The 13,102-nt window shown below is 41.9% G+C and overlaps 3 protein-coding genes across 14 annotated transcripts in view; all 3 read left to right on the forward strand.

Annotated features, from left to right (window-relative positions):
* Positions 1-13,102, forward strand: part of LOC137791955 (protocadherin gamma-C5-like) — a 220,533-nt gene that overhangs the window by 66,568 nt on the left and 140,863 nt on the right. The gene's annotated exons all lie outside the window — the stretch shown is intronic.
* Positions 139-2,655, forward strand: LOC137793635 (protocadherin beta-15-like). Its single transcript, XM_068589908.1, has one exon. It carries the CDS (start codon positions 139-141, stop codon positions 2,653-2,655), a length of 2,517 nt encoding a protein of 838 aa, XP_068446009.1.
* Positions 3,460-6,008, forward strand: LOC137793645 (protocadherin gamma-A4-like). Its single transcript, XM_068589920.1, has 2 exons — positions 3,460-3,946; positions 5,210-6,008. The coding sequence occupies exons 1-2, from the start codon at positions 3,549-3,551 to the stop codon at positions 6,006-6,008; spliced, it is 1,197 nt and encodes a 398-aa protein (XP_068446021.1). The 5' UTR covers positions 3,460-3,548.

Raw genomic sequence — 13,102 nt, forward strand, 5'->3', positions numbered from 1 at the left:
TTAAGGTTACGTTGTGGATGTTGTCATTGTCTGGATTTGAGGGACACAGAGTTACAGTTGGTTGTGTAATCGAGATACGAAGCCTCTCTCCTTATACAGATAACTGTTTCATTTTGGAGCTGATTTTAATGAGAAGACATGGATACTCTGAAGTGCAAAAGCGTCTCATCGGATTGGAAAGTCTCCATTTTGCTGTTCTGCCTCGTTGCTGCGGTTAGCGGACAAATTCGTTATTCTATACCAGAGGAGATGAGAAAAGGACTGTTTGTCGGAGACGTTGCAAAAGACCTGGGCTTGGATGTAAAAAGGTTGGTTTCTGGTCGGGCTCGACTTGTTATAGACGATGATAACCAATATGTCGCGCTGAACCAGAACAAAGGGCACATTGTCGTCAATGAAAGAATTGATAGAGAAAAATTATGCGCCAAGAAATCACCGTGTAGCTTTAGTCTAGAAATTGTCCTCGAAGATCCACTTGAATTGTTTTCCATAACCATCGAAATACAAGATGTAAACGATCATGCTCCGTCTTTTCCTAAAAAGGAGATCAATTTGGAAATAAGCGAATCAACGCCCACCGGCACAGTATTCCTGCTTGAAAGCGCAGCTGATCCGGACGTAGGAATAAACTCGCTGCAAAGTTACTCTTTAAAGGAAAATCGTCATTTTGTCCTCAAACAACACACTCGCACAGATGGGAGTAAATATGCTGAAATGTTGCTTCAGACTGGTTTGGACCGCGAGAAGCAAAGCGAGCTTGCGCTTATTTTAACGGCTGTAGATGGCGGGGAACCACAGAGGTCTGGCACAGTAAAGATACATATAGCTGTTCTGGACGCAAACGACAACGCACCTGTTTTTACGCAGTCCGTATACAAAGTATCTGTCTTGGAAAATGTTTTGCGAGGCACACGTATTGCTAAAGTCAGTGCTGTAGATGCGGACCAAGGCTACAATGGCAACGTTACATATTATTTCACTCACTTAGAGCAGGATGTGTCCTGTCCTTTCGAAATCAATTCTTACACGGGAGAGGTTAAACTGACCGGCGACATCGATTATGAAGTGTCTCCAAATTATGAAATAAACCTTCAAGCCAAAGACCCATGGGGTGTAGTGGGCGCCAGTAAATTAATAATCGAAATAGCAGATGTAAATGATAACAGTCCAATAATCACAATGGCTTCGTTTTCGGGTAAAATATCAGAGGATTCCCTCCCTGGCACGGTTGTGGCGTTAATTAGTGTGCAAGATAAAGATTCTGCTAAAAATGGCCAGGTTAATTTACATATTGATGAAAACCTCCCGTTCAAAATTAAATCGTCTCTCCGAAACTATTACACATTGGTCACGGAGCAAATCCTTGACCGAGAAAAGCTTTCCAAGTACAATATCACTCTCACTGCCACAGATGAGGGCTTCCCTTTATTATCAAGCAGAAAGACTGTCGTGTTAGATGTCACTGATATTAATGACAACGCACCAACTTTCAGCCAAAGTGTTTACAACACGCAGGTAATGGAAAACAATTCGCCTGGTGTAGCTCTTTTACAGATCCACGCCACTGATCCAGATCAGGGTCAGAATGCACGGGTATCATATTTTCTTATTGACGGAGAAGTTAATGGAAATCCAGTAGCCACATATTTCTCCATTAACACTGAAAGTGGAGTCATTCAATCTTTGCGTTCACTTGACTTTGAACAGGTCAAAGAGTACAAAATACAAGTCCGAGCGCAGGATGGAGGATCTCCACCTCTAAATAGTAACACGAGTATTATCGTACGTGTCCAGGACCAGAACGACAACCCTCCTCAGGTGCTGTACCCAGTCCAGACTGGTGGCTCTCTGGTGGCTGAACTGGTGCCTCGTTCAGCAGATTTGGGCTATCTGGTCACTAAAGTGGTGGCTGTGGATGTGGACTCTGGACAGAATGCCTGGCTCTCCTATAAACTGCAGAAAGCCACAGACAGGGCGCTGTTTGAAGTGGGCTTACAGAATGGAGAAATAAGAACTATCCGCCAAGTCACTGATAAAGATGCTGTGAAACAAAGACTGACTGTTATCGTGGAGGACAACGGGCAGCCCTCTCGTTCAGCTACAGTCATTGTTAACGTGGCGGTGGCGGACAGCTTCCCTGAAGTGCTGTCTGAGTTCACTGACTTTACACAAGACAAGGAGTACAATGACAACCTGACTTTCTACTTAGTGCTGGCTTTGGCTGTAGTGTCCTTCCTCTTCATCACGTGTTTAGTAGTTATTATATCAATGAAGATCTACAGGTGGAGACAGTCTCGTGTCAAGTATCACTCCAATCTCCCTGTGATTCCGTATTATCCACCACGTTACTCAGACACTTTGGGGACAGAGACAGGGACTCTCCAACACGTGTACAACTACGAGGTGTGCAGGACGACTGACTCCAGAAAGAGTGACATAAAGTATGTGCAACCCATGAGTCAAAGTTTGGTGAGTGTGGATGACGCTGGAACTGAACATCTGCAGAATGGACAGCAGCCATCCTCTGTTTCTTACACTTCTACTCTGGTAAGTTGGTCTGTGAGACTTCATGCAATTCATATCAGCTATTACATATGCCATGTGGTTACTGATACAAATATTTGTAGCTTTATTAGTGGGATGTCAAATGATTGAGTATGTGTTTACGGAGAGTCCGTTATGCAGTCCTTTTGCTCTCCATGGTCCTGAAATAACACTGAGAAACAGTTTTCATATGAAGACGTTGCGCTGGCTTTACATGAAAGAAATACTCGTTGAATTTAATTTCACAATTTTATGAATAAGCGTTATCATACTATCACTAATAATTATCATTATTTCACGATGAATCAAATTTAGGAACTGCGGATATATGTTTATATATGTGATGTGTGTGTGTGTGTGTGTGTGTGTGTGTGTGTGTGTGTGTGTGTGTATATATATATATATATATATATATATATATATATATATATATATATATATATATATATATATATATATATATATATATATATTGCCTCTTTTTGGAGTTCCTCACATGCTTTTGTTCTCTAGATGTATATATATATATATATATGTATATATATATATATATATATATATATATATATATATATATATATATATATATATATATGTATATATATATATATATATATATATATATATATATATATATATATATATATATATATATATATATATATATATATATATACACACACACACACACACACACACACACACACACACACACACACACACACACACACACACACACGTTTCGAGTTTTAGCCTCTAAGTGACGCTATTGCCTGGTAAATCAATTCAACCGTGCCGTGTGAGCCAGTGCTTCCACCTCCTCTGTTACCGCGTCACTGCATTATACAAGAGGATATAATATCCGTTTCATACGAGCTGAGGCTGATCGGAGACACAGTGGACACTTCTAACGGAATCTGAATTTACTTGGAATTCATGCGTTACGTCCGTAGAGTTGAACTATTTAATTCATTGTTCAGTTTGCTTTAAGATTCGGCTATCACATGGCATTTAAAGAACATCCTCGTGATGGAGGACGAACATGGCGATTGTTTGGACAATTGCGAGGAGCAGTGCATCTGTTTATTTTTCAATGTATTTTTGTGCATCAAATGGACGCACAGATCCGGTATTCAATCCCAGAGGAGATGAAGAAAGGGTCCCTTGTTGGTAATATTGCACAAGACCTCGGTTTGGATCTGAAAAGGCTCCGTACTGGCCGGGCCCGCATCGTTACGGGAGAAAACATCCAGTACGCCGAGCTGAAGACAGACAAAGGGACTTTGGTCGTGCACGAGAGAATAGACCGAGAGCAGCTTTGTGGAGAGGTAACACCGTGTAGCTTTACCTTTGAGATTTTGTTGGAAAAACCAATGGAGTTGCACCCTGTGACCATAGAAGTGTTGGACACAAACGACAACGCTCCCACTTTCCAAAACAGTAATCTGAAATTCGAAATAAGCGAATCCGCTGTGCTTGGTTCTCGTTTTGCTTTAGAGATTGCGGACGACGCTGATGTTGGGGAAAACGGTCTGCAGGACTACATTTTAACTCCAAACGACAATTTTGTTTTAAAACAACACGTCAATCCGGACGGGAGTAAATATGCTGAAATGGTGCTTCAGAAACCCTTAGACAGAGAAGAACAGCCACGCCTGTCTCTAAAACTGTTGGCTGTGGACGGCGGAAATCCACAGAGATCGGGTACAGTAAATATAGATGTCCACATTCTAGATAGCAATGATAATGCTCCTGTCTTCAACCAGTCACTCTATAAGGGCATGGTGGTTGAAAATGCACCAAAAGGGACTCGTATTGTTACTGTAAATGCAAGCGACATTGATAGCGGTTTAAACGGAAAGATAGCATATTCATTTTCAAAATCAAAAGCAGGGACTGCTGACTTCTTCGATATAGATGAAGCTACTGGAATAATATATCTGGCAAAGGAAATAGATTTTGAAAAAGACAGAAAAATTGAGTTCAGGGTTGAAGCCAAAGATCAAGGCGGACTCACAGATTCTAGCAAAGTTGATATTGAGGTAATCGATGTAAATGATAATGCTCCGGTCATTAACGTTATGTCATTCACTAGTCCTGTGACAGAAGACTCCCCTGCTGGTACAACTATTGGCATTATCAATGTTAAAGATCTTGATTCTGGTGGAAATGGACACGTGAGTTGCGCAATCGAAGGCAATGTTCCTTTTTCAATTAAATCAAATGTTAGAAATTATTATGTATTAATGACTGATGCTGCATTAGATCGTGAAAATTTGTCGGAATGTAACATCACTGTTATTGCGTCAGACGCAGGATCGCCCCCCCTCTTAACTAAAAGAACCTTCTATCTTAAAGTCTCGGATGTCAATGATAATGCCCCAGTGTTTACACGAGCCTCCTACAGTGCATTAATCGCAGAGAATAACACTCCAGGTGTATCTATTCTAAAAGTTAATGCTAAAGATCCGGATGAAAACCAGAACGCCCGTGTTTCCTATATTTTAGAATCGTGTGAGATAGGCGGATCTCCAGTTTCTGCGTATATTTCTATAAATGCAGAAAGCGGAGTGGTACACGCAGTTCGCTCATTTGATTATGAGCAGATCAAACAGCTTGTATTTACCGTCAAAGCGCAGGATGGAGGCTCCCCTCCACTCAGTAGCAACGTGACTGTGAAAGTACTGATCCAGGACCAGAACGACAACCCTCCTCAGGTGCTGTACCCAGTCCAGACTGGTGGCTCTCTGGTGGCTGAACTGGTGCCTCGTTCAGCAGATGTGGGCTATCTGGTCACTAAAGTGGTGGCTGTGGATGTGGACTCTGGACAGAATGCCTGGCTCTCCTATAAACTGCAGAAAGCCACAGACAGGGCGCTGTTTGAAGTGGGCTTACAGAATGGAGAAATAAGAACTATCCGCCAAGTCACTGATAAAGATGCTGTGAAACAAAGACTGACTGTTATCGTGGAGGACAACGGGCAGCCCTCTCGTTCAGCTACAGTCATTGTTAACGTGGCGGTGGCGGACAGCTTCCCTGAAGTGCTGTCTGAGTTCACTGACTTTACACAAGACAAGGAGTACAATGACAACCTGACTTTCTACTTAGTGCTGGCTTTGGCTGTAGTGTCCTTCCTCTTCATCACGTGTTTAGTGGTTATCATATCAGTGAAGATCTACAGGTGGAGACAGTCTCGCGTCAAGTATCACTCCAATCTCCCTGTGATTCCGTATTATCCACCACGTTACTCAGACACTTTGGGGACAGGCACAGGGACTCTCCAACACGTGTACAACTACGAGGTGTGCAGGACGACTGACTCCAGAAAGAGTGACTGTAAGTTCAGCGGAGCCGGTAGTCAGAACGTGCTGATAATGGACCCCAGTTCTACAGGGACGATGCAGCGGATACAGAGTGAGAGGAGCATCCTGGATGAACCAGACTCTCCTCTAGAGGTGAGTTGAACATTCAGCTTGTTTGGTTTGCTCCTCGTCCGCTTGTTGTATTTTTTTTTTCATTCAGAAAATCATTACTCTCCATGCAGTCACTTTAAGCACCATGGACAGCATCTTGGTCAGCCTCTCATCATGCTGCTTTTTGTCAAGGTTTTTATGAATACACCTTTAGAAAGCATTGGCTTGTGTATGAAGACCAATAAACCTTTGTTTTGTTACTATAGTATATAACTCAATGCGTTTAATGCGAAGTCATACTCCTTTAACTATTCACACGTCATGTGTCTGCTCAAAGTTCACTGCCAAAGTGCTGGTTGTGTTCTATGTAACATATTTCTTTTTGACAAGGAAGGGTGCTCTTTATTCTGGTTAACGTCAGGCATTAAGACAGTCGTAAAAGTTGAAACATACAGTATCAGTCCTTTAAAACTATTTATAATTGTTTTCTTTTGTTTCACGATATTATTGTGAACAGCTATATTTCTGCCTTGTTTTCTTCTGACCGTTGATATTGCCGTTACACCCATATTATTAGGATTGTTGAGCATCACCATATTTTAGAGGAGAGTACTTAACTTCCGTATCATTCTTGATAAAACGTTGAATCATTGTTGGGACTCATTAATATGGTTTTAGGGGTTTCCTGTAAAGATACTTTTATTTACTCTACTTTCCTTGTTTTTCTTCTGTTGGACTGAGTACGATGGAGAAAACATATTTCCGAATGAGCTTTCTTTTACTCAAAAACTTGGAAAAGTGCTTTGTTTTTTTTCTTTCATTTTGACCATCAGCTAACATCGTACATTATGTTGACCTACATTTGTTTGAATTCACAAATATATTTAAAGACATTCCAGAGTTATATGTACAGTGTACATTTGTTCATTCCGTGTGTTTCTACGCTCAGCTGCAGGGACATTATTTGATGTTCAACTTTTAGACTCTAAGGGACGCTGTTGGTCAGTCAAATCTCTTGTTATGCTGTGACGTTATTCAGTCCATCCTCTAACTGACTAACAGTGAGGAAGGCTCTCTGTGTTTAGTCGGGGTTTAGTACGAGAGAACATGGTGTCACATATGTGAAGTTTGAAGAAGCGTTTAGTTGTCACGGATATATCAGAAGCAGCTTCGTCATCATATCAATCGGATACAGAGTTTTCGTTTTTATTTTGTATTACCACGATGGCAACTGGGGGATCTTTCACATACGCAAGATGGCGATTGATGTATGGATTACGACGTCAGATAGGACTGCTCGTGTTGCTGTTTCATGCGCTTAACATGGTAGGTGGCCAGATCCGTTATTCTATACCAGAGGAGATGAAGAAAGGCTCTGTCATCGGGAATGTTGCGCAAGATCTTGGTTTAGATCTGAAGAGGCTCCGTTCGGGGCGGGCCCGTATCGTGACCGGAGGAAACATCCACTACACCGAGCTGAAGACAGACAAAGGGATTCTGGTCGTGAATGAGAGAATAGACCGAGAGCAGCTTTGTGGCGACGTGACTCCATGTAGCTTCAGCTTTGAGGTGATTTTAGAAAACCCGATGGAACTGCATAGAATAAATGTTGAGGTTTTGGATATAAATGATCACGCGCCCGTCTTCCCAAATAAAGATACGCCTATCAGCCTTGAAATCAGTGAATCAGCTGTAGTTGGAGTCCAGTTTCCACTGCAGAGTGCAGAGGATCTAGATGTCGGGCAAAATGCGTTGCAAGATTATATTTTGTTGCCAAATGAAAATTTCATATTGAAACAACATGCAAATCGAGATGGAAGTAAATATGTTGAAATTGTGCTCCAGAAGCCTTTAGACAGAGAGAGACATCCCCATCTGTCTTTAAAACTGATCGCAGTTGACGGAGGAACACCACAGAGATCGGGGACAGTAAATATAGACGTCACTGTGTTAGACATCAACGACAATGCTCCCGTCTTTAACCAATCTGTGTATAAAGCATCTGTGATGGAAAACACAGCGAAAGGCACTCGTATTATAACTGTAAATGCCACGGACGCTGACAATGGTTTATATGGAGTCATTACGTACAGCTTGTCCAAGACGAAAGGAAATGCAGGGAATGTATTTAGTATTGATGAAAACACAGGCACAATTTCCGTTTCTGGTAAGATAGATTATGAAAAAGACAAAGAATACGAGGTCAGAGTCGAGGCAAAGGATCAGGGTGGCCTAACAGGGACGAGTAAAATAGCATTAGATGTTTTCGATGCCAACGACAATGCCCCAATTATAAACATTATGTCATTTTCTAGCCCTGTATCTGAAGATGCACCTCCTGGTACAACTGTTGCTATATTGAATATAAAAGATGCAGATTCAAGTAGTAATGGACAAATAAAATGTTCAATTGATGGTAAACTTCCATTCAAGATCGAATCATCCCTAACACACTACTATAATTTAATCACAGATCAACATTTTGATCGAGAATCCGTCTCAGAATATAACATAACAATAACAGCCACTGATTTGGGGTCTCCCCCACTTTCTAGCTCAACAAAGTTGCATCTTAAAATCTCCGACGTAAACGACCATGCACCTACATTCAATAAAAATAGCTATTCTGCTTACATCACAGAGAATAATTCCCCTGGATTTTCCATATTTGCTGTCAGCGCGCGAGACTCTGATTGGAATCAAAACGCAAGAATATCGTATCTTTTAGAGGACACACAAGTCAGCGGTAGTCCAATCTCTACTTATGTGTCTTTAAACTCTGAAACGGGGGTTCTTAGTGCAGTTCGTTCTTTTGATTATGAACAAATAAAACAGCTTCAGCTCGTAGTCAAAGCGCAGGATGGAGGCTCCCCTCCACTCAGTAGCAACGTGACTGTGAAAGTACTGATCCAGGACCAGAACGACAACCCTCCTCAGGTGCTGTACCCAGTCCAGACTGGTGGCTCTCTGGTGGCTGAACTGGTGCCTCGTTCAGCAGATGTGGGCTATCTGGTCACTAAAGTGGTGGCTGTGGATGTGGACTCTGGACAGAATGCCTGGCTCTCCTATAAACTGCAGAAAGCCACAGACAGGGCGCTGTTTGAAGTGGGCTTACAGAATGGAGAAATAAGAACTATCCGCCAAGTCACTGATAAAGATGCTGTGAAACAAAGACTGACTGTTATCGTGGAGGACAACGGGCAGCCCTCTCGTTCAGCTACAGTCATTGTTAACGTGGCGGTGGCGGACAGCTTCCCTGAAGTGCTGTCTGAGTTCACTGACTTTACACAAGACAAGGAGTACAATGACAACCTGACTTTCTACTTAGTGCTGGCTTTGGCTGTAGTGTCCTTCCTCTTCATCACGTGTTTAGTGGTTATCATATCAGTGAAGATCTACAGGTGGAGACAGTCTCGCGTCATGTATAGCTCCAATCTCCCTGTGATTCCGTATTATCCACCACGTTACTCAGACACTTTGGGGACTGGCACAGGGACTCTCCAACACGTGTACAACTACGAGGTGTGCAGGACGACTGACTCCAGAAAGAGTGACTGTAAGTTCAGCGGAGCCGGTAGTCAGAACGTGCTGATAATGGACCCCAGTTCTACAGGGACGATGCAGCGGATACAGAGTGAGAGGAGCATCCTGGATGAACCAGACTCTCCTCTTGAGGTGAGTTAAATATTGAGCTTCGTTGGTTTGGCCCTTTGTCCTCTTTGTGTATTTTTTTCCGATTCAAAAGATCGTTGTACGCCAAGCAGTCACTTTCAGCACCATGGACAGCATGTTGTTTAGCGTAACGCTGCTTTTTGTCAGTTTCCATGAATAAACTATTTGATAGCATTAACTTCTCTATGAATGCCGCATACAAACGTTGTTTTTTTTACTATGTTATATATCTTGATTCGTTTTAGCTAAAGGCATATTCCATTAATAATGTTCACATGTCACGTGTCTGCTCAAAGTCATCTGCCAAAGTTCTATACACAATATTTATTCTTGTCAAGGAATGGTGCTGTTATCATGGTTAATAACTTACATGAAGGCAGCAGGAAAAGTTGAATAATACAGACTCATTTAATTTATTGACATATTTAGTTTTCTTTTGTTTCACAATATTAAAGTGACGAGACATCTTTCTGCATTATTTCTTCTGCCCGTTGATATTACCGTTAAACATTCCCTATAGGATGAATTGGCATCAGTGTATTTTAGAGAGTACTTTCTTCCTGTATCAGTTTTGATAAAACTACAAACCGTTGAATTATTGTAGGGACTCATTAGTTTGGGTTTTCGTGTTTTTTGTACATATAGTGGTATTCTTTCTATATTCCCCGTTTTCTTCTGTTGGACTGTGCGCTGTATTCAAACTATTTCAGAATGAGTTTTCATTTACTCAGACGTTTTGAAAAGTGCTTTCTGCTTTTATTTTATACCGAATTTAACATAAAACAATGTATTGAGCTAAATGTGTTTTAATTTACAAATATATATATATTTTAAATAACATAGTTCTTTCCACATTATATATTCGTTCAGTCCGTGTGTTTCAGAGCTCAGCTGTATGGATTTTGTTTGATGTTCAACTTTTAGACTCTAAGGGACGCTGTTGGTCAGTCAAATCTTATGTTATGCTGTGATGTTATTCAGTCCATCCTCTAACTGGCTAACAGTGAGGAAGGCTCTCTGTGTTTAGTCGGGGTTTAGTACGAGAGAACATGGTGTCACATATGTGAAGGTTGAAGAAGCGTTTAGTTGTCACGGATATATCAGAAGCAGCTTCGTCATCATATCAATCGGATACAGATTTTGTTTTTATTTTGTATTACCACGATGGCAACTGGAGGATCTTTCACATACGCAAGATGGCGATTGTTTTATGGATTACGACGTCAGATAGGACTGCTCGTGTTGCTCTTTCATGCGGTTAACATGGTAGGTGGCCAGATCCGTTATTCTATACCAGAGGAGATGAAGAAAGGCTCTGTCATCGGGAATGTTGCGCAAGATCTTGGTTTAGATCTGAAGAGGCTCCGTTCGGGGCGGGCCCGTATCGTGACCGGAGGAAACATCCACTACACCGAGCTGAAGACAGACAAAGGGATTCTGGTCGTGAATGAGAGAATAGACCGAGAGCAGCTTTGTGGCGACGTGACTCCATGTAGCTTCAGCTTTGAGGTGATTTTAGAAAACCCGATGGAGCTGCACAGAATAACTGTTGAAGTTTTAGATATAAATGATCACGCGCCCGTCTTTCCAAACAAAGATATACCTATCAGCCTTGAAATCAGTGAATCAGCTGTAGTTGGAGTCCAGTTTCCACTGCAGAGCGCAGAGGATCTAGATGTCGGGCAAAATGCGTTGCAAGATTATATTTTGTCGCCAAACGAAAATTTTATATTGAAGCAACATGCAAATCCAGATGGAAGTAAATATGTTGAAATGGTGCTCCAGAAGCCTTTAGACAGAGAGAGACATCCCCATCTGTCTTTAAAACTGATTGCAGTTGACGGAGGAACACCACAGAGATCGGGGACAGTAAATATAGACGTCACTGTGTTGGATGCCAACGACAATGCTCCCGTGTTTAATCAATCTGTTTATAAAGCATCTGTGATGGAAAACACAACGAAAGGCACTCGTATCATTACTGTAAATGCCACGGACGCTGACAGTGGTTTATATGGAGTCATTACGTACAGCTTGTCCAAGACGAAAGGAAATGCAGGGAATGTATTTCATATTGATGAAAACACAGGAGTAGTTTCTGTTTCTGGTCAGATAGATTATGAAAAAGACAGAAAATACGAGATCAGAGTCGAGGCAAGGGATCAGGGTGGCCTAACCGGGTCGAGTAAAATAACATTAGATGTGTTTGACGTCAACGACAATGCCCCAATTATAAACATTATGTCATTTTCTAGCCCTTTATCTGAAGATGCACCTCCTGGTACAACTGTTGCTATATTGAATATAAAAGATGCAGATTCTGATAAAAATGGAGAAATAAAATGTTCAATAAATGGTAAACTTCCCTTTAAGATCGAATCATCTTTAACAAACTATTACAATTTAATCACAGATCAACATTTTGATAGAGAATCCGTCTCAGAATATAACATAACAATAACAGCCACTGATTTGGGTTCTCCCTCACTTTCTAGCTCAACAAAGTTGTATCTTAAAATGTCCGACGTAAACGACAATGCACCTGTATTCAATAAAAATAGCTATTCTGCTTACATCACAGAGAATAATTCCCCTGGATTTTCCATATTTGCTGTCAGCGCGCGAGACTCTGATTGGAATCAAAACGCAAGAATATCGTATCTTTTAGAGGACACACAAGTCAGCGGTAGTCCAATCTCTACTTATGTGTCTTTAAACTCTGAAACAGGGGTTCTTAGTGCAGTTCGTTCTTTTGATTATGAACAAATAAAACAGCTTCAGCTCGTAGTCAAAGCGCAGGATGGAGGCTCCCCTCCACTCAGTAGCAACGTGACTGTGAAAGTACTGATCCAGGACCAGAACGACAACCCTCCTCAGGTGCTGTACCCAGTCCAGACTGGTGGCTCTCTGGTGGCTGAACTGGTGCCTCGTTCAGCAGATGTGGGCTATCTGGTCACTAAAGTGGTGGCTGTGGATGTGGACTCTGGACAGAATGCCTGGCTCTCCTATAAGCTGCAGAAAGCCACAGACAGGGCGCTGTTTGAAGTGGGCTTACAGAATGGAGAAATAAGAACTGTCCGCCAAGTCACTGATAAAGATGCTGTGAAACAGAGACTGACTGTTATCGTGGAGGACAACGGGCAGCCCTCTCGTTCAGCTACAGTCATTGTTAACGTGGCGGTGGCGGACAGCTTCCCTGAAGTGCTGTCTGAGTTCACTGACTTTACACAAGACAAGGAGTACAATGACAACCTGACTTTCTACTTAGTGCTGGCTTTGGCTGTAGTGTCCTTCCTCTTCATCACGTGTTTAGTGGTTATTATATCAGTGAAGATCTACAGGTGGAGACAGTCTCGCGTCATGTATAGCTCCAATCTCCCTGTGATTCCGTATTATCCACCACGTTACTCAGACACTTTGGGGACAGGCACAGGGACTCTCCAACACGTGTACAACTACGAGGTGTGCAGGAC

This window comes from Clinocottus analis, unplaced genomic scaffold, assembly GCF_023055335.1.
Source record: "Clinocottus analis isolate CAN_PGR_092001 unplaced genomic scaffold, fCliAna1.0.p SCAF_10, whole genome shotgun sequence".
Classification (NCBI taxonomy): domain Eukaryota; kingdom Metazoa; phylum Chordata; class Actinopteri; order Perciformes; family Cottidae; genus Clinocottus; species Clinocottus analis.